The sequence below is a fragment of the Delphinapterus leucas genome, chromosome 14 (assembly GCF_059928025.1).
Source record: "Delphinapterus leucas isolate spDelLeu-1000000601 "Yukka" chromosome 14, BTC_Dleu_Yukka2, whole genome shotgun sequence".
NCBI classification, from domain to species: domain Eukaryota; kingdom Metazoa; phylum Chordata; class Mammalia; order Artiodactyla; family Monodontidae; genus Delphinapterus; species Delphinapterus leucas.
Window position 1 is genome coordinate 89026326 of NC_143142.1, and position 22772 is coordinate 89049097.

General features: G+C 57.5%; 1 protein-coding gene across 14 annotated transcripts in view; it reads left to right on the forward strand.

The window, feature by feature from the left end:
• Positions 1-22358, forward strand: part of CTDP1 (CTD phosphatase 1) — a 41617-nt gene extending 19259 nt beyond the window's left edge. For 10 of the 14 annotated variants that reach the window (XM_089895359.1, XM_022559948.3, XM_022559952.3 and 7 more), the window contains 3 exons: positions 5274-5436; positions 13857-14041; positions 21617-22358. In XM_089895359.1, the coding sequence (XP_089751485.1) occupies positions 5274-5436; positions 13857-14041; positions 21617-21758 (490 nt within the window). In that variant the 3' untranslated portion in view covers positions 21759-22358. The other 4 variants (XM_089895360.1, XM_022559954.3, XM_089895362.1 and 1 more) reach the window with 4 other exon arrangements.
• Positions 22359-22772: the final 414 nt, after the last annotated feature.

The following is a 22772-nucleotide window of genomic DNA, read 5'->3' on the forward strand; positions in this document are numbered from 1 at the left end:
GGTCCCCTCCTTTCTGGAGCCCCGGGCCCATCCAGAGAGCCACCTTTGCTGTTAGCGGCTCACGTGTGGCGGTGGATTTCTCCTGCTCTGGTGGCCTGGCAGGCCTGCGCTGACCGCGTGGCTCCACCAGAGTGCTCAATACAGTGGGCAGGGAGGGACTCGCCCGATTCCCTACCCTGTGGCCTCGGCAACAGGCCGCAGGGGCCGACATGAGCCCGGTTGACGCCAGCAGAGTGGATGTGGACGAGGGGCCCCTGGAGGCCAGCGGGGTGTCAGTTGACCCTGCAGCTGGGCTCCAGATGTAGACAGACGCCCGGGGTTTAGGCCAGTTTCAGTTGGGCTATTGGTTGGTGGATTATTTTGTTCTAAAAGCATCGTCGCTGATTAAGCTCTGATTTTCTTCCGACAACATGATATTTAATTACTTGAGAAGGTGCATTGTGATCTCAGTGCTGCCTGTACGCCCGTGGAGTTACTTCCAGAGCAGGGTCACTAGGTTAAAGGTCGTGGGTGTCCTTGACTTTAATAAATGGGGGCAGTTGTTTGTTACTTTGCCAAAGATTTGTTGGGATTTGTGTCCCGCCCGGCAGGACCGGCCCCTCCCTCTCCTTCCTCCTTGATCGGTCTCAAGGCGCACGGCCGCCCTCTCTCTCCGGTGAGGCCCAAACTGGGCCTCCCACAGGCGACGACCTCGGGTGTGTCTGAGGGTGAGAGGTGCAGGGTCGGGGGGCAGCACCCCTCACGGAGACAGCGGGCCGCGAGTGGCCCCGGGCTTCCCAACATCATGCACTGAAACGTATCTCCCTGCACGGACAGCCTCTGCAATTCCGAATTCCTTTTCATTTACCCTTGGTTTGTCGTGTGCTATAAGTTGTGAACGTTTTGTTTTCTTCAGTAAAGGTTTTATTTTGAGACAATCGTAGACTCACAGGCAGTTGTCAGAAATAACAGAGATCCCAGGGACCGTTAACCCGCTTCCCCCATTGGCGTCATCTCACAGAACTGGCCGTAGGGTGCAGCCAGTCTCGAGCCGGGACGCCAGCACTGGCCTGGTCCAGACGTAGCATCCAGCCCCACCAGGGCACCCCCGGCCCATCTCCAGCCCTCCCAGCCCCACCCCCAAGCCTAACCCGGCCACCACTGGTCTGCCTCTGTCCCTGTACTCCCGTCATCCCGGAAACACGGAGTAATTGGACTCACACGGTGTGCAGCCCCACTCAGCACGGCTCCCTGGAGGTCCTGCCCCGATGTGGCCGTGTCCACTGCTGAGGAGTGTTTCGTGGAAAGAGGTACCGCGGCTTCTGTGGCGTTCGCCCGCCGGAGGTCATCCGGGGTGTGTCCGGCTCTGGAGTGTTACCGATACGGCCGCTGCTGTTGTGAACGTCTGTGTGCGTCTCTGCTTCTCCTGAGTCAGCGCCCGGGAGTGGGACTGCTGAGTTGTGCAGCGAGTGTGTTTAGTTTTACAAGAAGCCGTCCAGCTCTTCCCTGCAGTGGTGGTACCTTTTACGTCCCCACCAGCGGGTGGGGGACATTGTTTCTCTGCATCTGGTGCCCCCGTTTCCATTTGAGCCTCCCTGAGGCTGTGGGACGTGTGGTTTCGTGCTCACCCTTTCTCTCGGCCCTTTGCCCCTGTGGAGTCTCCTCAGCGAGATGTCCCGTCGCCTGCCCGTGCATTCGAGGCCCTTAGGGTGTCTCGGGTCCTTGTCCTGTGTCAGTTGCGAGCCTTGTGGAAGCTTCTCGTGCTCTGGGGATGCCTTCCACCCTCTTAACAGAGTCGTTGGCAGAACAGACGTTTCCCGTTTGGGGGAGGTTCTCTGACTGGTTGTCTTTCCGTGAGTCATGCTTCGGTGTCAGGTCTGTGGCCCCTGCCTGGCCTGGATCCTGGTAGTTTCACGTATTGTATTTAAGTCCGTGATCTGTTTCGAGTGAGTTTTGGCCTAACGTGAGAGGTTTGAGGGTGGGGCCGTTTGTGGGCAAGGCCCTCTTTCCTCCATGGGCTTGTTCTGCACCTTTGTTGGACTCAGGGGACCGTATTCCTGTGGGTCCGTTCCTGGGTTCTCTGTCTCTTCCAGTGGTTGGTGGGCATTTTTGCCTTTTTCCTAGTCTGAGGGGGGAAACGTTGAGCCTCTCACCGTCACACGTGGTGTCGGCTGCGAGTTTCTGTAGCTGCTCCTCCTTGGATTCCTCCTGTCTTCCCTGTGTTTCACCGTGAATGGCTGTTGAATTTCTTCATCGCTTTCTATGTGTTGACCTCAAGCTCACGCAGTTTTTCTTCTTTTGCGTGTTACTTGAGTCGTATTTCCCTTGTAACTGGAGTAGCATTTCTCTCACTGCTCTCGAGATTTTTTTTCCTTGTCTTGAATTGCAGATTTGATGGTGATGTGTCTTAATATGGATGTGGGCGTTTATCCTGTTGCGGATTCACTTAAGAGTCTCGAATCTGAAAGTTTCACGTCGTTTTTGCCAAATTTGGGGCATTGTTTCCGGCCATTATTCCTCAAGTACTTTTTTAGCTCTGCGTGTTTCTCCTCTCCTTCTGGGGCACCAGCAGTGACATGATCGTGGGCTCTCACTGTCGTCACGTGGGCCTGAGGCTGTGTGCGTTTTTCCTCTTCAGTCTGTTTCCTGTCGTTTACATGGAGTACTTTCTAGGGTGTCTTCAGATTCAGATTTCCTTCCCTCTGTCCCCTCCGTCGCGATACTGAGCCCACCCAATGCATGTTTTCGTTTGTTTTCACTTCTAAAATTTCCATTTGGTTCTTCTCTTTATCTTCTATTTCGTTCCTGAGGCTCTTTGTTTCTTTCATTTATTTCAAGCGTGCTTGTAATTGCTTATTGAAGCATTTCTTTTTATTGAGGATACTTTGGAATCTTTGTCAGACAGTTCTGTCATTTCTCTCACCTCAGTTGACATCTCCTGATGGTCTTTTTTCAGTCAGTTGGAGATCTTCCTGGCTCTTGGTGTGACAGGTGGTTTTCAGTTGAAACCTGGAGACAGGTCTCTTTCTGAGAGTCTGGACCTTGCTGAAACCTTCTGTTTAGCTGGCTTTCGCAGGCCGTGCTCCCACAGCAGAACTTATAAGACACCTCCTCACCCCTGCCGGGCAGGGGCAAAAAAAGTCCAGGGTCCCACTCGGCCTCCGCTGACGCCGGCCTGGGGGTCACTGTTACTGCCGGGCAGCCTTGGCGCGGGGTCCACGACAGTCTGACGCCTCCCGGTTTTCGCAGGTGGGTGGGCTCCACTGACACTGCAGCGCGTCACGGACCTGCTTAGAAAATGTAGAACTAGGATCTCGGACCAGGCAGAGTCCACACACTTGACAGCGGAAACATGACCCATAGAAAGAAAACTGATCAGGAGCTTCCTCCAAGTGAGAAACCTCTGCTCTGCCCGCGACTCTGCCGCCGGCTCCGTGACGCCCCCGCGCAGTGGGGCGAGGGGAGGCAGCAGGCGGGGTTGCTGTCCAGTCCTGTGCTGGTGGCTGCGGCTGCTCGTGAGCCGGGCCTGCCCGTGGGCGTGTCCAGTTGCCGGTTCCCGGGATGAGCAGCAGGAAGCGCCAGAGAAGCCACTGTGGGGCCTGGGGCTCGGGCTGTGCGTGCGGAGCCGATTCAGAAGCCACAGGGAATCTGTTTGCATTTCTGCAAATCTCTCTGGCTTAGCGGAAGACGGGGTTCCCACCTGCCTCCTGGTCCACCTGGTGTGACCTGCCATCCGGTGGGGACGCCGGAGGGAGTTCTGGCCTCGCCCGGAGTGTCTCTAGAAGAGGGAGGATCTTGCGACTGCCCTGAGCGGGTTCTCAGGAGCCCCCAGCGTGGTGGCCGATTTTCAGCATCTTCCACGTGGAAGAACATCCTGCCTTTTCAGGTGCTTGTGCGCAGCTCAGGCTGAGCCCACACCCCACTGCCTTGAGGACCAGTCGGCCCCTGGGCCCATGAGCCTTCCGTAGGGGGTGCACTTGTTCTCCCCTTCCCCGTTCTGGGTCTGAAGGGAGGCTGTGCTAGTAAAAAGGTACTTCTGCCGTTTTCCATATTCGTAAGAGGAGCTCTGAGTGGTGGGGTGACGGTAAGTGGATGTGGGCTGAAGTGCAGCCTGATGCCCAGGTCAGAAGACAGGACAGGAAGCTCTTAAGCCGCATGGATACGTGGAGGCGGGCAAGGCGGGCGGGCCATCGAGAGGCTGGGGACAGAGTCTGACTTCGGAAGAAGCAGGGGTCAGCGGTTTCTAGATGGTCCTTCATGTTTCTGGGTCAGAGATCTTAACCACATCAGGTAGTATGTGGTTAGCCCAGTACAGTTGCTTCCTTTCAGTTTTGTGATTCAGACTTATTATTACCACCACTTTTCTTCAGAGTAACAAGGTTTTGCTATGTCGTCTTCAGTTTCCTGGTGGCCGTGAGGTGCCCACGGCCAGCTCCAGAGGAAGGCACGGCCGCCTGCTTCACGAAGCCCCTTAAGTTCTGAGGCCGTCACGGGCACTGACCCGTGTTGGGAACCTGACACGGGATGAGAGCGTGTGCGGGGGACAGGGGTGCTCTGGGGTCTGTCTGTTCCAGGTGGAACGGAGAGGGTAGCTCAGAGGACAGTCACTGTCACGCCAGCCTGGGGCTCGGCTCCAGGACAGAAGCGTTCTGGGAACAGAAGGTTGGTTCCTCATGCAGTGTTGATGTTTAATAGTTTAATAAAACCACACACATGACCTTGCATGTTCCTGTCCTCTGTGGACAGACGGACTTTCACTACGACCCAGGGCACCACTCTGTGTCTTAAATTGTCTATCACGTTATCTCTACTTTGTAGCCCGGATGATACAGAAATGGTTGGTTTCTCGCAATCTTACAGCTGCTTGATCTTACTTGGAGCATAAATAGCACTGCGGCTGGTTTCTGAGCAAGTGTTCACCGTCTCTCTGCACCTTTGCCCTCTGTTCTCAAATGAGTCCCGCCAGGCGGATGCTCGGACAGTGCGGTTTGTTGATGGGAGGAGCTAAGTGTTCACTTTTAGCCCGAAGAAGGGTGAGCCTGACCGGCCCACAGCCTGGCTGGACTCAGGGATTTGGTTTCATAAACAAACCCATATCAAGCCTGAGTAGGTACCGTCCACGAGACAGCGTGTGTTTCCACAGCTGAGATATTGTGTGTGTGTGTGTGTGTGTGTGTCTGTGTGTGTGTGTGTCTGTGTCTTTACCTATCCCAAGAATCGGGAATCTGATTCAGGGCTGGAAAGGTGACTTCAGACCAACTTTCCTCATACGGGGCCTGTGAAATCCCTTTCAGAGCGGTCCAGCCACATCACCAGCAGATGTTTGCTGAAGACTTGCCAGCCAATCAGGATGGAGAGCAGCCTGGTCCTTCTAGAAGGAAGCGGCAGCCCAGCATGTCGGAGACCATGCCACTGTACACGCTGTGTAAGGAGGACTTAGAGAGTATGGATAAAGAGGTGAGCCCCGGCCCGGCCGCAGCACACGCCTCACGTGTGGCCTCACCTGGCCTTCTGGTCTCCAGGGACGTGTGGGAGAGGAGGTAACGACAGCAGGAAGTGACCAGTTGGTGTATTGGCAACATAGAAGGCAGGTTTCTGCACTGACGGGCCTGACCTCCCCCTTCCACCCTGGGGCCCACGGCGGTGTCTGGCGTTGTCGCTAATGAGGGGGCTCCTGGCGTCGAGTGGGTGGGCTCCAGGGGAGCCACCAAGCAGCCTTCAGTGCCCGGGCGGCCCCCGCGTCCCCAGGACCCAGGTCGAGACACCCTCTGCCCTCTCAGGTTGCATGTAGGTTTTGAAACACACCCAGGTCGTGACTGGGAATTGGCTGTTTCACCACTAACAGGTTTCAGGCAATGTGGGTAGAAGTGGTGTTTTTCTTCCAAATGCTTAATTGTGGGAATAATGATAATAGGACCCAGAATCCCTTTTGAAGTGAAGATTAAATACAGAGGGGATTCTCCTTAGGACCAGAACAAAACTGAACTGTAGATAATTTTGCAAGTCAGCTGTTTGTCTCTGGCCCACGAGGGAAGCAGTGGGAGCGCCTGTAAGCCTGCCCTTTGTCCCTCTCGCCCTGTGTCCCGTGCCTGCCCCAGGGCCTGTGCCTCGTCCATCCTAGGTCAGGCCCCTCAGAGAAAGCCCCAGCCTGTGGAAGGTGGCTTGGGCAGCATGGCTCTGGGGCTGCTATTCTACACAGGCACCGTTGTGGACACCACACCTCACATCCCACTAAACGGAGCTGGGCCCGGATCAGGGCCGACACTCCTCCGGCCCTCGGATCTGCGCCTTAGAGACAGACAGCTCCCGCAGCCACTCAGCCACTCGTACTGCGCAGACAGAAGTCGTCCTCGGACCATCGCGGACGCCAGGGAGAGCCCTGAGGACAGAGATGCATTTCAGCTTCCTTCCAGCGGTAGCAGAAGAATGTTATGTTCAGTATAGAATCCTACCAGCAGCTCAGACCATCTTCAGATGATCATTTATCCCGTGACGCTTAAACCTGCTTTGAGATGTGCCGAATTTCTCTGTTTGCCGTTCGTTTTCTGCCTTTTTGAGCATTTAGCCAGTACACTGCTGGGGTTTGTTCATAAAAATGTTTTCTCCTAGAAGAATTTTTTTAGCCGTAAGCCTGTCTTCTTGATCGGGGATGTTCCTTGTTCTACGTGAGGGACGCTCCCTGCTGGGGGTTGGCAGGGGACAGCTGGACACTCACTTCTCTCCTCCTGCCCACCCCCTCGCCCCAGTCCTCCCAGGTGGACGGGGCGGCTTTGCTGCTGGGCACCTGCAGAGACACGGTTCAGTTTGTCAAGCAGTGGCAACGATTTTGCTACTTGTTTGTTGCACATCAAAGGGTGTCGAAATCTTAACATGAAATAACAGTGTTAAATACACTTCCCATCACTCTGAAACCTGGCTTTTCTTTCAGAAATGAAAATTAGCCTTAAAACCTTCGTTTTGGCTCTTCGGGAAGAAAGGTTTTGAAGGAGAGAGAAATCCTGGACTTGGGATTCCAGCAAACATGACTGTCGTTTTATAAATGAGGGAACCAGGGGTTGGTGTCCAGCGGTGCTCAGGGGGTCCTGCTCGATTCCCGGTGACATCTGGGCCCCAGAGAGACTGCTCGGTCAGTGCCAGGCGCCAGATGACCAGGGGAGCGGGCGCCCGGCTCTCCATCTTCCCTGCGTGGCAGGGCGGGGGCTGTGTGGGGCTTTAGGATTTGAGGCCGGACAGAGCTGGGCAGAGACCCTGTCCACCACCTGCAGCTCTGCCCAGAGATGGCCAGGCTGTGGTCTCCAGGGTCGCACGAAGGGCGGAGGCCCCCGTGGGGCCGCAGCAGGCGGCTGAGGCCAGAGAGGTGTTCCCTCTCCTTAAAGTTCAGGGGAACAGGACTACTGAAGAGGGTGCTGTGTGCTCATCTGGGCGGTGGCTCTGAGCCTGTTGTAGTTGTAGTTTACTCCACCAGAGGGGGCTCTTCAGGTGGCCCCGGATTGGCAGCGACAGGTGCTTGTCTGCTCTACACTTTGAGGACCATGTCTGGGCGCTCCACAGCCAGGGCGTCCCCAAGCACAGACGCCTCTCCCAGCCCCCAGCCGCCCGGAACCCTTCATTTCCAGGGTCAGCTCCTCTCACCAGAAGGTACATCTCACCAGCACCAAGGTGTTCTGTACTCGCAGCCTGCACCTAAACCTGATTAGGAATGCCGCTGTCCTTGTAACACGCCACGTGCAGGCTGGCGTTTCAGATGAGCATCTTTGCAGACCCAGAATCTGAGCAGAACCTCCTCGTTGCTTTTTTCAAAGAGGCAAAAGTATACGCACGTCTGGTGTGATCACCGCTGTCTTCGTCTTGTTGATGCCAGATGGTTGTATTTGTGTATTTTGGTTCACGTGAAAAAGCTGTTTGCTGAGTAGAGGCTCAGCAGCTCCCCGTCTGCCGTGGTTCAGGCAGAAGCGGTAAGGGCGTGGCCTCTGCGCGCGCAGCCCGCGTGCGGACTTTGGGCAGCGGTTCCCTTTCAGCTCCGCGGTAGCCTCTGTCAAGGAGGAGATTGTTGACTTTATTTGATAGTTTGAGGGCACGCTTTGTCTGTTTGGACCAGCGAGCACCATCCGTCAGCACAGCGAGGAAATCCTGTCTCATTTCCCACCTGTGGACATTAACACGTTTCACTGGAGAAATTGAGACCTCAGGCGCAGGTCTGCTATCTGGTGGGTTAAAGCCTTTGATACGCAGTAACCAGCGTGCCCGAAGGTGGTCCCTTGACCCCGAGAGGCCACCGTTGCACACGTGGGTAGTGCCCTCACTACCGTGGTCCATTTTGCTGCGTGTATCACGGGGCTGTTTCCCCAGGGAGATCTGCAGAGTTGCTCATCCCACCCCTGACGGCGGGTCCGCTCTGTGCTGGCGGCAAACGCTGTCTTGTGAGGATTATGTTCTGAATAAGATAGGAACATTTTCCACGAGCTTCAAAACATTGAGAAGAAGCCAGCTGATCCCAGAAGCTACTTGAAGAGCCAGCGTCAGGGAGTTGGGAGGCTGGAGCAGGCATGGTCCAGCAGCGTTTTGAGTTTGTGTTCGAAAGTCAGGGCCGTTAGCACATTTGTGATTCTTTGCGCAAATTATGATGATTCTTAGGATTGAGGTGGCCTTGCATTCTGCGTGGTTGCCATAAAGCTGTCCTTTCCCAGAGTCGGTGGCGTCTTCTCACAGCACGTTTTTGCTGGTGATCAGTTCCGTCAGCACGTGTTTTTGTTACCAGCAGATGCACAAGAAAAGCGTGGGAAGTTCTCACGGCGCCTGCCGTGCGGCGTCTGCTCAGCTGGAGGTGCACAGTTAGCACGATGCACAGGCGGCGCACGCGTCGGGGGAGCAGATGCGGGCGCGTGTGGACGGCGCCCGTGTGCCGCACCCCCCGGCCAGTGCAGGGTTGGACTCTTCCTCTGGCGCACTTGACGCGGCTGCATCTCATGCCTGCGGGCGCTCTGAGCGCACGGCACACCTCCCTCCTCTGCTACCTTCCTGCGCTACTCTCGCTCTGCGGTGGCCCGCGTGTGCCGGTGTGCGCGTGTCCCGTGTGCTGCCTTGGCTTCCGGCTCTGTTTCTGCTCCTCCCACTTTTTTTGTCTTCGACTGTTTGTTAGAAGTCGATCCCAGTCGTGCTGGGTGTGGGGCGGACAGCACTGCAGAGGCGTGAAACTCACGTTGCAGTCCACGGCCGGCAGGACAGATCTTTCCATCTTAGCCTGACTGGGCTGGTCACCTGCTAAAACACGAAACCCTGTTCTCCAGAGCTTCTACCAGGACATGATATTCAGGATGTCCAGCACACGATCTAACAGTTACTCAACCCGCGAACACAGGAACGGGCGATTCCCAGGAGAGTGACAGCAGACGCCTACCCGGGTAGCCCAGGCGTTGGGGTCATCAGACCAGCACCACGGCAGCGGGCGTGGCCGTGGCCATTGGGAGAGGCACAGCCTTGAAGAGAGTGCAGACCACGAAGAAGAACCACACGGAAGCATCAGGACTGGACACACACTCAGGCAGACGCCCTGAAATTCACCAGGAGGACCCCTGGTGACGGGAGTGTCGAGGAAAGATTACGTGAACTTGAAGACAGGGTTATAGGAATCACCCTGAGGAACAACAGGAAAACAGACCGGGCAGGGGGGTCAGAGTCTCAGGGACACCGGGGTCAAATCAGAAGTTGAATGTTTGTGTCGTCTGAGCTGATAAGAGGGAGAGATCGGTGCAGGAAAAATACTTGGGGAGATAATGGCTGAAAACCTCAGATTTGGCAGAAGACTTCAATTTACTGCCTTTGATGGCATAGACTAGTTTGGCCAGTTGTGGAATTTCTTCAAAGGTGGTCACGACATCCAGGCTCCTTCTCCCCTGGGATGGAAGCAGGCTGTGGGAAAGGCCGGCCCAGCGGGACTCAGATGGTCACGGGTTGGGGGTCGGGGTTGACGCCCGCTTGCCCTCCTCCCCCACGTGTGGGCTAAGCTGAGCTGATGCGAGGCCAGAGCACGCGTTTCTCGGGCACTGGGTGTTCTTACTGCGTGAGTTAGGAGCAGAGGTTTAATGGTTTGTTTTCACGACCACCTGAATCTTCTCCTCCTTTTGTCTTCGGCCCTTTTGCTTGGCTGGGCTCGCCCTGTGGTCCTGTTTCTGTGCAGCCCGGTCAGCCTCGACACCCGTGTGAGGTCGGTTCTCTTCCCGGGACTGTACCCGAGCCTGAGGCAGGGCGGGCGCTCCCGGGCGGGCCGTCAGGGTCAGTGTGGGGAACAGGCTCCCAAAGTCAGCGTGTCTTACCACCGTGCCATGCCATCTGGGTGTCAGGAGGTAGGCAGCCCCACAGTCGCTGTCACGGACTCCAGTGTTTTGAGGTACCGCACGTTGGGCTTCAGGAGAAACACTTGAGATTGAAGATAACGCACGCGTGGAAACAGCACGGTAGTGCCGACGCTGAGGTAGAGGCACGTCCTGGCCTGGCTCTCACTTCCCAGAGGGCCTGTTCCATAGCCTCTGCTGGGCCGGCCCGTGGGGGGCAGGTGGGTGCCAAGCGCGCGGGGACCGTCGGGCCCGGCCACCGGGGCGCTTCCTGCGGAACGCAGGGCTCTGTGGGCCCCAGGAGCGCGTCCCCTCCGCTGCTGCCGAGGGGACAGCGGACTCTGGTGGCGTCCCCCTGAAGCGTGGAGTCTAGACGAGGGTCAACCACGTGGGTGTGTGCACGGCCGCCTTCTGGTCCTTTTCCACGGGAGCGTCGTCAGAGAAAGTTAAGTTCAATAGGCCCAGTAGTGCTTTCGGTTTTATTTCGTGAGAATGCAGCATATTAAGGGGAATGACCAGGACGTTTGTTCTTCTGGCCAAGAGAGAAGTACGTTGGTGTCGGTCTAAAGACCCTTCAGGTGGTATCATTTCTACCTCACCGGAAGAGCGTTGCCTGAGACCAGAGCTTAGAATTCACGCACGCGGTCCTCGGAGGCGTGTCCTCTTCACAGGCAGTGCTGTTAGTTGCTTAGAGTAGCTCACTCGTGCACTGCGCGCGGCCCTCGCCGCATCAGGTTCCCTCCCCCTGCAGGCAAAGTAACAGAATGGTGAGAAGATAGTGCTGGGACCAGGGCTGGGACGAGGCCGTGTCCCCTCTGGCCGTTCTTGGCCTGGACTTGCTGTTTCCATTTCTTCTGTTTCTCTCTCGTCTGCCTCGCTTCCACGGGTCAGAAGCTGAGATGAGTTTTACTAAGTCTTCATGACTTGCATCTTCCAAGTCGATGGATGGAAACATTCCCAAGAGCATTTGATGTCATTCGTGCTTGCCCTTTGAGAGATTTCAGTACTTGAGGAAAAAGTGAATTTTGTATTTCTCTTCACATACTTGTTTTTAGATTTTCCCTTAATTAAGATTTTAAAATATTTACACGAGCATTTTTAAAACAACATTTACAAAGTAAATGGTTCATTACAGATCCCTGTTTTTCAGGAAGTGCAAAGTTGTCCTCATACAGAACTTTATGTGAGGGAAGCCGGGGGGAGCACACCAAGCAGGGTTAAATGAGACCAGACCTCCTGCGGGATGAGCCCGCGCTGTCCGCCAGGCCTGGTGCTAATGCCACCGAGCCGCGAGCCCTTTGTGGGGAGCCCGGCACGCGGCCCAGGCTGGGGTCGCCCCGCAGTCTCTGAGCTGCTGGGATTGCGTGCTTCGGGCAGATTTTAAATGATTGGCTTCTTTTAGTTCTTTCTTTTCCCCTGCGAAGATGGGATGCAGAGTTAAAGACCTGAAGTATTTTCAGAGCAAAATTTGACAAGAGGAGGTTTGCTTATCAAAATGAAGTACAGCCATCTAAATATACCGGTGAAGTGTAAGTGCCAGTAACCTGTTAGAATTAATACAATTAGATGCTTTTTGTTAGGTGCCTTTAGTTTAACCTGAGAGGATATATTACGTGTGAAGATCTTGTGACCCCTGACGATAAAGCCAACACTTTAACTGTCAATTAAAATGTTTCCGTATTTTAACTTAGGTCCCTGCGCATCGTTCCTCCCTAGACTGCGTGTTGATAGACTTGAAATTGGATACAGTGGTTCAAAGACGTCAGCCTTGGCCTGAGCGCTCAGGGTGTGGCTGGTGATCGCTGCTCTGTAGAGGGGGTGTCCCCCCCGCCCTCGAATTTAATCAGAGGGTTGGAACCCGTTCTGTCCCGTTTGCGGTGCCTTCCCCGAGGTGTCCCTGCCACGCACTGCGAGTCCACGACTCTCACAGGGAAGCGGGCCCAGTAGAGCCACGGGGAGCAGCAAGTGTGCAGGGCACACACCCAGGAGGGTGCTGCGGGCGTGGGAGGGGTGCCGAAGGGGCATCCCCTGGTCGTCCTGGGTTCTGGGCCCCACGGGAGCCTCCCTGACTCAGGGCTCAGTTAGAAGTGGGTGGTTTGCTGGAAGAAGTCAGAGTTCCCGTGAGTGAAGTCCACCTAACAGCCTTCCTTCCTTGGCGTGTTTTCTGAGCTTGATAAAGTAGCCGTCCCGCCCCGTAGTTTAAAGCTCCAAAAGCCCAAGAGCCCGCATGGGCGCAGCCCTCGTCCCCCCCCACCCCCCCGCCGGCCGCCCTCTGTCTCGCATATGCCGCGCGGCCCTCGAGTGCTGGCTGTTAGCTGGGTTCCAGCCTCGCTGTGCTGGAGCCGCAGGGGGTCGTTCCCTGAGCGTTTGGTGCACAGTCGCTCTTGCTTGGTTGACCGGGGGTGTGGCAGTGCCCACCTGGCTTCGCCCTGAGACCTTCACCCGCAGCCGCAGCCAGCAGTCGAGAAGCACAGGACGCGCACGGCCCACGGGACTCCCCGACGCCAGATGCAGTCGTAAATGGGGGGTCCTGGGTTGTCGCGCGTCCTTCTGGCCAGCCAGCCGCCTGTCGGTTCCCACGCCCCTGCCAGGGCAGCTGAGAACTTGGGAAACGCAGAATCGGGCACGCGGTCGAGGCCTGACTGGTGGCGGGTGAAGGGCACACGGGTGAGGTCGGGAGGGTCCTGGCCAGAAGCCCCCGAGCCCTGTGCCTCGGGGGTTCCTAGGGAGGCTCCCTGGGGGCGGGGTGGGGTGGTAAGGTCCAGGCCGCTCATCCGCTGGTGCTTCTGGGTGACCAGCCCCACCCCAGAGTCCACCACGGTCGCCTCATTAGAGCAAAGGTGCTCCCTCGTCCAGGAGACTCCAGGGGTTTGGGAGCTCTGGCTGGGAGCTCACGGGGGCAGAGCCCGGTGAGTAAACCGCTTGTCGCTTCGCACACGTGAAGCAGCTTCACAGATCAAACTTGTTAAGTAATGACCCCGCTCTAAGGCCATAAGAACGTAGTTATGCTAGCTGATGGGACACGGGGTCTCTGCTCCTTCCTGGAAAAGGTGCTGGCGGGTCCGTGTTCAGGAAACATGGGCCCGGCCTCCTCTCACCGCTGCCTTCCCCTTTCCAGCGCCCTGTCCGCTGTCGTGGGCGTCAGGTGTCGTCGGGGTCCTGCCCCCTGCCCCCCAACCCCCCTCCCTTGCCGTGTCTGTGAACAGTTAAGCCTGAGGTCTGTCAGAGAAGACAGACGGGCAGGCACCCCACACGCGGCCGCGTGGGTCCCAGGACCCGGCGAGGTGGGTGCGGAGGAGGGACAGCCCAGGCCACCTCTGCCTCCCGTCGTGCACCCCGTGGGCCTTGTCCACGCTCCTTGGTGCTGGTCGTAAGCATCCGTCTCGCGGCAGGCCCTGTGTTGGAGCTTTACGGGGTGTCCTGCGTGCCTAGTCACGGGAAGCGGGGCCCGTGCAGAAGTCTGCGGTGGTGTCACTCCCGAGGGAGGGGCCGTTGCATGGATTCTTCAGAAAGGTGATCTGGTGCTGACTCTTGGTCCTTCGTTAGGTGGATGACATCCTAGGAGAGGGCAGCGATGACAGTGACAGCGAGAAGAAGCAGCCAGGAGATCGGGAGGACCGGCAGCGGGGACCGAGGCCCGGGCAGCCCGAGGCCCTGGGGGCCCCGAGGGGGCCCACGCTCAGGTCAGCGCCACCCACCGAGAGGAATGCAGCAGACGGCCGGGGGCCCAGGTGAGGGGGCCTGCGAGAGGAAGGGGGGCAGTCGGGGGCCCAGGAGCGGAGGGGGGCTCAGGTGCAGGGGAGGGGCTGGGAGGCGGGGGGGTTGTCCAGGTGAGGGGGGGCCTGTGCGCTGCCCCGCGAGTGCCAGACACCTTCCAAGCGCCAGACACCTTCCGTGTTGATCAGTGCACTGTTGTTATTCTGTTGTATCTTCCCAGTGTTGTTACGGACCATGGTGTGTGGGTGTCATTTTCAAGGCAATAGTGAAGGGGGTAAGAGACCTAAAGACATCGGTCTGGGTGGTCCTGAGAGGGCAAAGGTCACTGTCCTGTTTCTGAAACATACAAAGCACGTTACAGGTTGTTTAGAATATTACGTTCGCGGTGCCCTCGATTTTTATCGTTTTTTGCGATTCAGTTACCATTTGGGCAGGTGTAACTCTTCCCCTTCATGGAGTGCAGTGCCTGTTGTAGGTGGTGGTTCGTGCCCAGGTGTGGTCGCAGCGGCCCAGGAGCCTGCGGTGGGGCTCTTCTCCCTGAGTCCCCGCTCACGTCTGGAGGGCTGCTGTGTGTGGACCCAGGATGGGACACGGCCAGGAGCAGCGTGCTGTCCACCGATGGCGGCCCCGTGCTCGGTGTCCAGCTGCACGGTGTGTTCGCAGCCCCAGGGTTTCGAGTGTTCAGAGGCAGGTCGTGGTGAGAACTGGACCCCGCGTGACCTCACGTGTGTGCAGGGCGTGGGCCGAGGGCAGCTGCCAACACCAGTGTCTGCTCTCGGGGTTACTCGGCTTGTTAGGACTGTACGTGCTGACGCTGAGTCAGGCAGGACGGCACGACTGTGCTTCCTTTTCCATTTTATTGTATTTTCCTTTACTTACTTATCGGTATGTACGTACGTACGGATGGATGTTTTGCTTTGTTTTGTTTTTGCCGTACCTCGCAGCATGTGGCATCTTAGTTCCCCAGCCAGGGATCAAACCTGTGGTAGGGGAGGGGTGGTTTCTTCCGGGATGATTCAGGCATTACGTTTATCGTGTACTCTGTTTCTGTTATTACATTGTAACGTGTGATGAAATAAGTATACAGTTTACCACAGTGCAGAATCAGTGGGAGCCCTGAGCTTGCTGTCACTTGCCACTCACTGATAGGGTTTTGATATGAGTCTGCGAGCCATTGGTTTATTACGGTCTCTGTGCAGCCAAACCTCCCTGCTAATGAGGATCTGTACCTGCAGCCGCTCCCCAGTGGGTCCCAGCGTCCCCACCTCAGCTCCACCCCAGATCATCAGGCATTAGATCCTCATAAGGAGTGTGCAGCCAGGACCCCTCGCGTGCGCAGTTCCCCACAGCGTTCATCCCCCTTGAGAATCTAATGTCGCCACTGATTTAACAGTGATGCGAGCGACGGGGGCTGCTGTAAACAGAGATGGAGCTTCGCTCGCCCGCCGCTCCCCTCCTGCCATGCGGCCCGGTTCCTAACAGGCCACGGACCAGTCCGAGGCCCAGGGGTTGGGGACCCCTGCCTTACACAGTTGTTTGACCCAGCTGCGTCTTCAGCTCCGCGTGAGGGCCCTGTGGGGCTCTCGAGGGACGTGGGGAGCTGGGGTCCCTCTGAGGAGTGCACTCCCAGAGCTCCAGTTCCACTGCTGCTGGGCTGCTCCGCCTGCCTGATTCTGTTTTCTGTGCCAAGTGAAGAGGAAGACAGAGCCTTTTCTCTGAGACTGGGAAGGACGGGCCGGAGTCCTAGGGCCCACGGCCTGCTTTGTCTCCACGGAGTCATCTGCCCACACGTGAAGTAGCTCCGGGCCACGCGGAGAAAGCCTTGCCTGCGGTGGTTCGGTGCTGCCATCGGGGCCAGAGGCGTGTGGCCTGTGTCCACCGCGGCTCCTCTCAGCCCTGCACGGTGCCAGGGAGTCCAGCGCCGGGGCCGGGGCTGTGGTCTGCGCTGGGCCAGTGTGGGGTGGGCGGGGGGGGGGCGATGATTGGGAGCCCCCCCTTCGCCCCGGCCTGGGTCTCCTCACCACCCTCACTGCAGCTGCTGTTTCACACCGTGCCGTGGGCCTTGACCTCAGCGCTGTGGGAATCTGAGATGAAGCCAGAGCCCATGGTCCACCCGGATGCCGCCTCCCCCGGGTGGCCAGAGACCCTTGTTCCCGCCCCCGCCTGCCCCTCCGCCGCTCGGCGTCTCCCTGTACCCGACGTCGAGTCTGCCCTGCCTCGGGGCTGAGGCGCCGTGATCGGGCTTGGGAGCTCATCCCTTTCTCTGCCCAGAAGTTGGCAAATGTGGTTTTCGCGCATGTTTTATTCTTGTCAGTGGGCTCTAGGTATAGAAGTGTGGATGCTTTGGATTTTCCCATAGTAGCGTTTTTACTTGAAATTAAGTCAGGCATGTTTGGGGGGGTTTGTTTCTTGCCTGCGGGACATTTCGGTCCACGGCCTTTGCCGCGAGCGCTGGCGCCTTGCGCCCTGGGTCGCAGCCTGGCTTCTCCCGAGCGGTTGGCAGCACGTCCTGCCGGCCTGAGTGGTCAGGCTCTTCTACGGGATCTTAATGTCACTGGAACTTGAAGGTGACTTCTGATGGAAGGATGAGGGTGGGGTTTGGGCTTGTCCACTGAGAACTGATCCACTCTTCTTTCAAATGAACAGACATCAGACGCCCGTTTTACACATGGCAGCTGGAGGGGCACTTCCGCTCCTTGAGGTAAATCCCTGAGTAAGAAGTCAGGGCCGTGTGGCAGGCACTTGGCAGATGAGACGTCCGCAGGCGTCGGAGACGCCGCCCTGGCCCCACCACTCGCAGGAGACGTGCGACGTGGAGACTCAGCCTGGGGTCTTGTGTTGTGGGCGGTCGGCTTGGCCAGCGGAAGCCGGCTCTCTCTCCCCGAAGCCTGTTCTCTAAGTGCCAGAGAGTTTAGTCTCAGCACCTTCCCCATCCCACCCGGTCCCATGGTGAACTAGTCAGGAGCGTCACTCCACTTCTAAAGGCGAAGCTCCTGACCCGAGTCCCGGGCTCCCACCACCCGGTCCTCTGCCGCCTCCCCTTCTCCGCAGGGGTGCGGTGGCCGGGGTCCCGGCCGAACGTGTAGACAGACGGTGCGAAGTTGTGCAGAGGCCCTCATGCGTGAGAGCTGTTCTCAGTGCTGGGTGGTCACCTAGGCAAGGCTGTCTTTACTACACTGGGGACGTTGGTCATTTCTAAAGATGGAGGAGACGTGGGCCCGGTGTTTGTGACCAGAGAGCAGACCCAGCTCTGCTGCCGCGGTGGAGCCCGAAGGCCGCTTCGCAGCCAGCCCTCCACCTCCACCCTGTCGCTGCCTTGCCGTCGGACACCTTCTGTCTGTGCTGCCAGCTGGTGACCCTGGGACCGAGGTGCTTGGCTCAGGTTGTAAATTCCCCAGGCTGTGGCCGAGGAGCTGCCCTTCTGTCGCGTGGACACGTGGCTTCCCGTCGATTCGTGTGTCGATTTGTGATGTTTAACCTGCCGTAGCCGACAGCACCGTGGTGACACCCTGGGGCCCAGCCCTTTGCGTGTGCGAGCTCATCACACACAGTCTGTTTCTGAAGGCGGGATCGCCGAGGTCGGAAGGCCTTCGCACTCTTGACCTGGTAGCCGCTTTGAGTTGCCCTCCGACCGTGGAGGGTCGTGCTGATGGTGAGGGGGCTGGCTGTCCCCCACGCTCCCTGCCATGGTGCTTTGTGACGGCTTCTGGACCCTGCAGTGTGGTGGATAAAAAGCGGCGCTCTTTTAGTTGTGTGTGCCTTTCTCTCTCCCTGCACTGAGCCCGCGCCCAAGGCTGGACCCCAGAGACGTTGCGCTGTTGGGGGGGTGGGGCTGGTGCCGGTGCAGCAGCTTCCCCAGAACAGCCCCGCCCTGGGGGGAGGGGAGACCAGGGCCCGGAGTGGCTGCAACGCAGTAACTAAAACGTCCAGTTTCCAGCAAAAAGAATCACGAGACATTGGAGAGACAGAAGAATGATCCACAGACAAGACAGAAGAGGCCAGAGAAGCTGCCCGAGAGGGCGACCGCGTATCAGAGGAGCAGACGGGATACGTTCCCAGAGCCGCGGAGACCGAGAGCTGCCGAAGGGTCCTGGGGACAGCGTCTCAGACGGCACCTCCAGGCCCTCGGCGCGCACGTGGCAGGACTGCCGGGGACGTAATGACTGGCACCTTCCCAAATGTGACGGGGAATGTCATCTGACACATCCCGGGAGCTCAGGGCCCGTTTTTCAAGTAAAAACGCTACTATGGGAAAATCCAAAGCGTCCACACTTCTACACCTAGAGCCCAGCTCAGAGATCCCCATCTGCACGCTCCACGGCAAAGATGCAGGAAGCCAAGACCAGGACAGGGGCCAGAAGACTTTGTCTCAAAATAGGTGACGTCACCTGAGTTCTCAGGCTTTTCAGAAACAGTTGAACAGATGTGGCCCGTACGATTTTTCCTTGGAACGTGCCCTCTCGCCCTGTGGCCCTGACCTGAGCACACGCCCTGGAGCCCGGTGTTGTGTTACAGTGACCTACACGTGCACCTCTTTGAAGAAGCAGCAGAGCCTCCGCTGTCGTGACCGGACAGGGCAGGCAGGAGCCCACGCGCGTCCTCTCTGCCTCGGGGTCTGGATGGCCTTCCACACCCCAGGGCAGGTGCTCCCCTGCACACACGTGGACACATGCACACACGTACCTGAAACAGCTTTTGTTAGGTAAAATAGTGACCTTACCACCTGCCGTGCTGCTCTGTTCTTTTTCTTTCTGCCAAAAATACCAAGCTAGTTGTAACCAGCAATTTGAAAAATAAATGCGTTATGGATTGTTTGATCTTGTTGGTTAGACACCGGTATGAAATAATAATGTGTGTTTATTTGCCGTAGTTGCTAAAATAATTGTGCATCTTATTAAACAGCAGACTTCAGGTGTGGGTCCACGTGCCTCTTTACAGCAAAGAGCTCAGAGGCTGGGACGTGAGGGAGGAAACGTACATATGTGATTTATGTTCCTGTTCACGTTCTTGCTTTATTCCACGTTGAGTCTGAGCTGATTCTTGAGCCTTAAATTTTCCCCAAATTAAATCTGTTAGCGTTTCTCTAGGGGACTGTGCTGTTGGTTGTGAAAGCAGAATACAATTATTGCAGGCTCTGCTGAGAGGAAAGGAAGCTGGTATCAATTTTAGGCATTTATTAACCATGACTTGCAGCTGTGTCCAGTCTTTGAGGCAATCTTTAATTACTAAAACTCAATCGTGTTGGATATAGGAATACTCCAAACATTGTTTAACCGAGACTGAAGGTTTTGCTCTTCCCAGCACAAGGCACTGCCGCTGTGGCCCCCGACCCTGGTCCCCAGGCCCCCGGACACGGCCGCACGAGCGGACACCGAGGTCCCAGGGTCTCTCCCGCAGGACCAGCCGGGCTCAGCACAGTCAACATTTGTCTCTCTGCACAGAGGCTGCGACTGCCGTGGGGTCCTGCCTAGCTGTTAGCTGGCGTCGCCCTGGGGGGTGGGGGGGACACCCTGTGCAGCCCGTTCTGTCCCAAAAGGCTGCCCTGCAGCGGGGTCTCCAAGGGCAGTGCAGGAGGTTTTATCAACAGGACGCCCCGGGATCAGCCTCCTAGGGCCCTGCACTTCTCGTGCCCTGGGGTCCCTCCCAGGCCCCCCTGTGCCACCTGTGGAGCCGTCCCCGCAGGAGAGCACCAACCCCGGCCGACGCAGCCGGGCGCCGTCCACTGACTCAGCCTCGGCTTCCTTGTTGCAGCAGCTCGGGGTGCGTGAGGGTCTCTGTACACAGGCAGAGGGCCCGGCCCTTCCTGGACCTGGGGGCTTCCTCACCAGTCGCAGGAACACCTCCTCTTTGCCCTTGGATTTGGTACTTCCTGGAAACTCGTCCCCTCCGTGACCGGAAGACGGGGATCTGCTTTACAGCACGAGCGGCACCCGCCCCGAGGACACCCAGGAGGCGGGACACGCCGGAGGTGGAAGGCGGTCGGGGAGGAGCCTCGAGGACAGACCACGTCCCCACGTGCTCTCAGCACCGCCGGCGGTGCAGCCACAAGTGGGGGCCTGGAAGGTGGGGTTCAGCCCCCTCTGCCCGCCACCCGCAGCTGAGCACAACTCAGGCCTGGGGGCTGACTCTGCTCTGCTCTCGTGTGTGTTACTGCTGCACACGCACACACACACACGACCGCCCAGTTCTGTCCCTGGGAGGCGGTGCTGGGCACTGCCCCGTGGAGCGTGGGTGTCGTTGGGGTTAGGAGAAAGCAGTCTCTCTAAACTGTTCCATCTACACGTCGTTTCTAAGTTTATCTGTTGTGTTCACTCAGCGAAGGGGAATCGTGTGAGTGCCTCAGATTAATTACGCTTTACGCTCAACACCATCTTTGGTTCCACCATCTCTCGCAAATCCAGAGTTAACCCTGCAGTGTGTCTGAGGGGCTGGACCCTCGGGCCGCATGTCTGCTCAGATTTGGCTCGAGTTGGCGAGGCCCGGGCGCCGTGTCCCAGCCGTGGCTGTGCTCGAGCAGCCACCTTGGTCAGTGTTTGTCCTGAAAGCACATCACAGGGTCCACACGGCTCCGTCCTCTTGTCCAGACCCTGGCGCCCTCCCAGCCGCCGGGTCGCTTCCCATCCGCGCCCCCTTCCTGCACCGACCTCCTCCCGGTGCCGCCGGGACCCGAGAGGAGGGGTTTCTTTCGGGTTTACTTTCCCTTCCAGCCGCGAGTGCTGCCGAGCCAGGCCACAGCGGCTGGGCAGGGGCGGCACTGGGTCGCAGTAAGCGCGCGCTTCCCCTTCAGGTCACGTGCTCCCTCCGGGGCCGGGGTCCCTCTCCTCTGACTTCTGCCAGCCTGGGGGCTGAATGTGCTTCCTGACAGGCACCTTGATTCGCTTTTCAAATTACGTCGTAGTATCTTTTTCAGTGTTCGTTGGCCCTTTTTTCTGCCAACTGCCCTTTTCTGTTTGAGGAGTGTTTCTCACAATTAGGTTATTCCTTGTCTGTTGTAGAAATTTCTGTGTGTTATAGGTCTTAGGTTATAGACGTCATAGTCTTGCGCGTCATTTTCCCAGTCTCGTGTGTGTCTGTGACTGCTTGATGCCTTTTGTGTCTCTAAGAGGTAAATCTTTTGGGGGGTTTCTTCCCTTCAGAAGGTTTCCCCAAACCATAGTAGTTGTGGGGGGGGGTCGTATATATATTCCTACGTAACTTTTCGATAAATGGTGCGACAACAGCTGTAAACTGTTGATGTCCAAATGCAGAATAATTAACCGTAGCCCACAGTCAGAAATGTACTCAGCGGTTAACTCAAAATAGATTTCATAGACCTGAATGTAAAACATACACTCGTCTGCTGGCGGCTGTCCCCGCCTCCCTTCCCAGCGGCTTGTCCAGCTCCAGCTGTAGCCACCGAGCTCGCTCCAGGCCCCTCCCTCTCCCGCCCTCACACGTCCTGGGTATTTCGTTACCTGCCGGAGACAGAGGCTGCCTTGGTGCCCAGCCTGTGCTGTCAGGGCTGTTCCGGAAGCATGGGGGCTGGCGGCCGAGGGGCCGGGGAGCGTGTGCGCCACGAGCATCTCACGGTGCGTGTGCTTCCCTTGCAGGGGCCACAAGAGGAAGCTGAATGAAGAGGACGCAGCCAGCGAGTCCAGCGGAGCGTCCAGCTGCGAGGACGAGGAAGGGGGCAGCTCGGAGGCGGACGAGATGGCGGCCGCGCTGGAGGCCGAGCTTGGCGACCTCATGTGACCGCGGGGCGTGCACTCGACTCACCTCCGTCCTGGGAGCTGCCCCTCCTCCAGAGGGACATGTCTGTTTGCAGAGCTCCACCTGCAGAAACACACTGTTTTGCAGAAAGAGGTGTTTTTAGAAGTTTCACTACAAGAAAGCCTACTTGTTAAGGACAGCGGGGCAGGGAACGCGGCCATGCCAAAGATCCTGGGTGAGCCCAGCAGAGCTGCACAGCGGGACTGGAGTTGGCAGCTTTTTATCAGGAAGACGGGGGGTGTGGGGAGGTGTTTTTCCTTTAACTAGGCAGCACATTGCTTAGGGTGAAGGCTGGGCGTCCGACCAGACAGAGGGGTGAGGCGGCAGCAGCCCAGCATCCTCCTGCTTTTTCACGACTGAAGCTACCAGAACATGCACAGGTTTCAAGCGAGGCCGTGCATCGGCGTGTGACGAGGACAGGCCTGGGGCCCCCAGCTGCCCCCAGGGCCCTGCAGCTCCCGCGGGCGCCGGGACAAAGGGCCCTGCCCTCGCGGGCATGTAAAGTTTTGTATATCTATTTCATACATGACCCACCAAACAGATTTTTCTTTCCTTTAATAAAAGTCCCTTTTGTAAGCCTTCTGCTCTGCCCCGTTCCCTCGTCACGAGATCCAGCTCTCGCGCCACGTGCGTGGGTGAGCTGCCCTGTCCCGCTCCCCTCCAGGGCGCTCACGGGGCCGATTCCTGGGTGAATGACCAGGGCCTTGGACGCTGAAACAGAAAAGCAGATGACCCTCTCAAGCCGGTCCGTGGCTGTTAGTCTGTCCCTTACTGCACCAAAGCTTTAGGAATGCCAAGGACCAGTGTTGTTTCTAATCACTAGATTTATGATAATTTGACCCAAGACACCCAAGGAAACCAGAGGCGATTCTGACCTGGGAGCTCAGTGCTGACAGGGTGTGAAACATCGTATTCAGTGTGTCAGCCAGACAGCATGGCCACGCGTGGTCCCACCCCTGGGGTCCCAGGTCTCACCCACAGGCCCTGTGTGCTCGG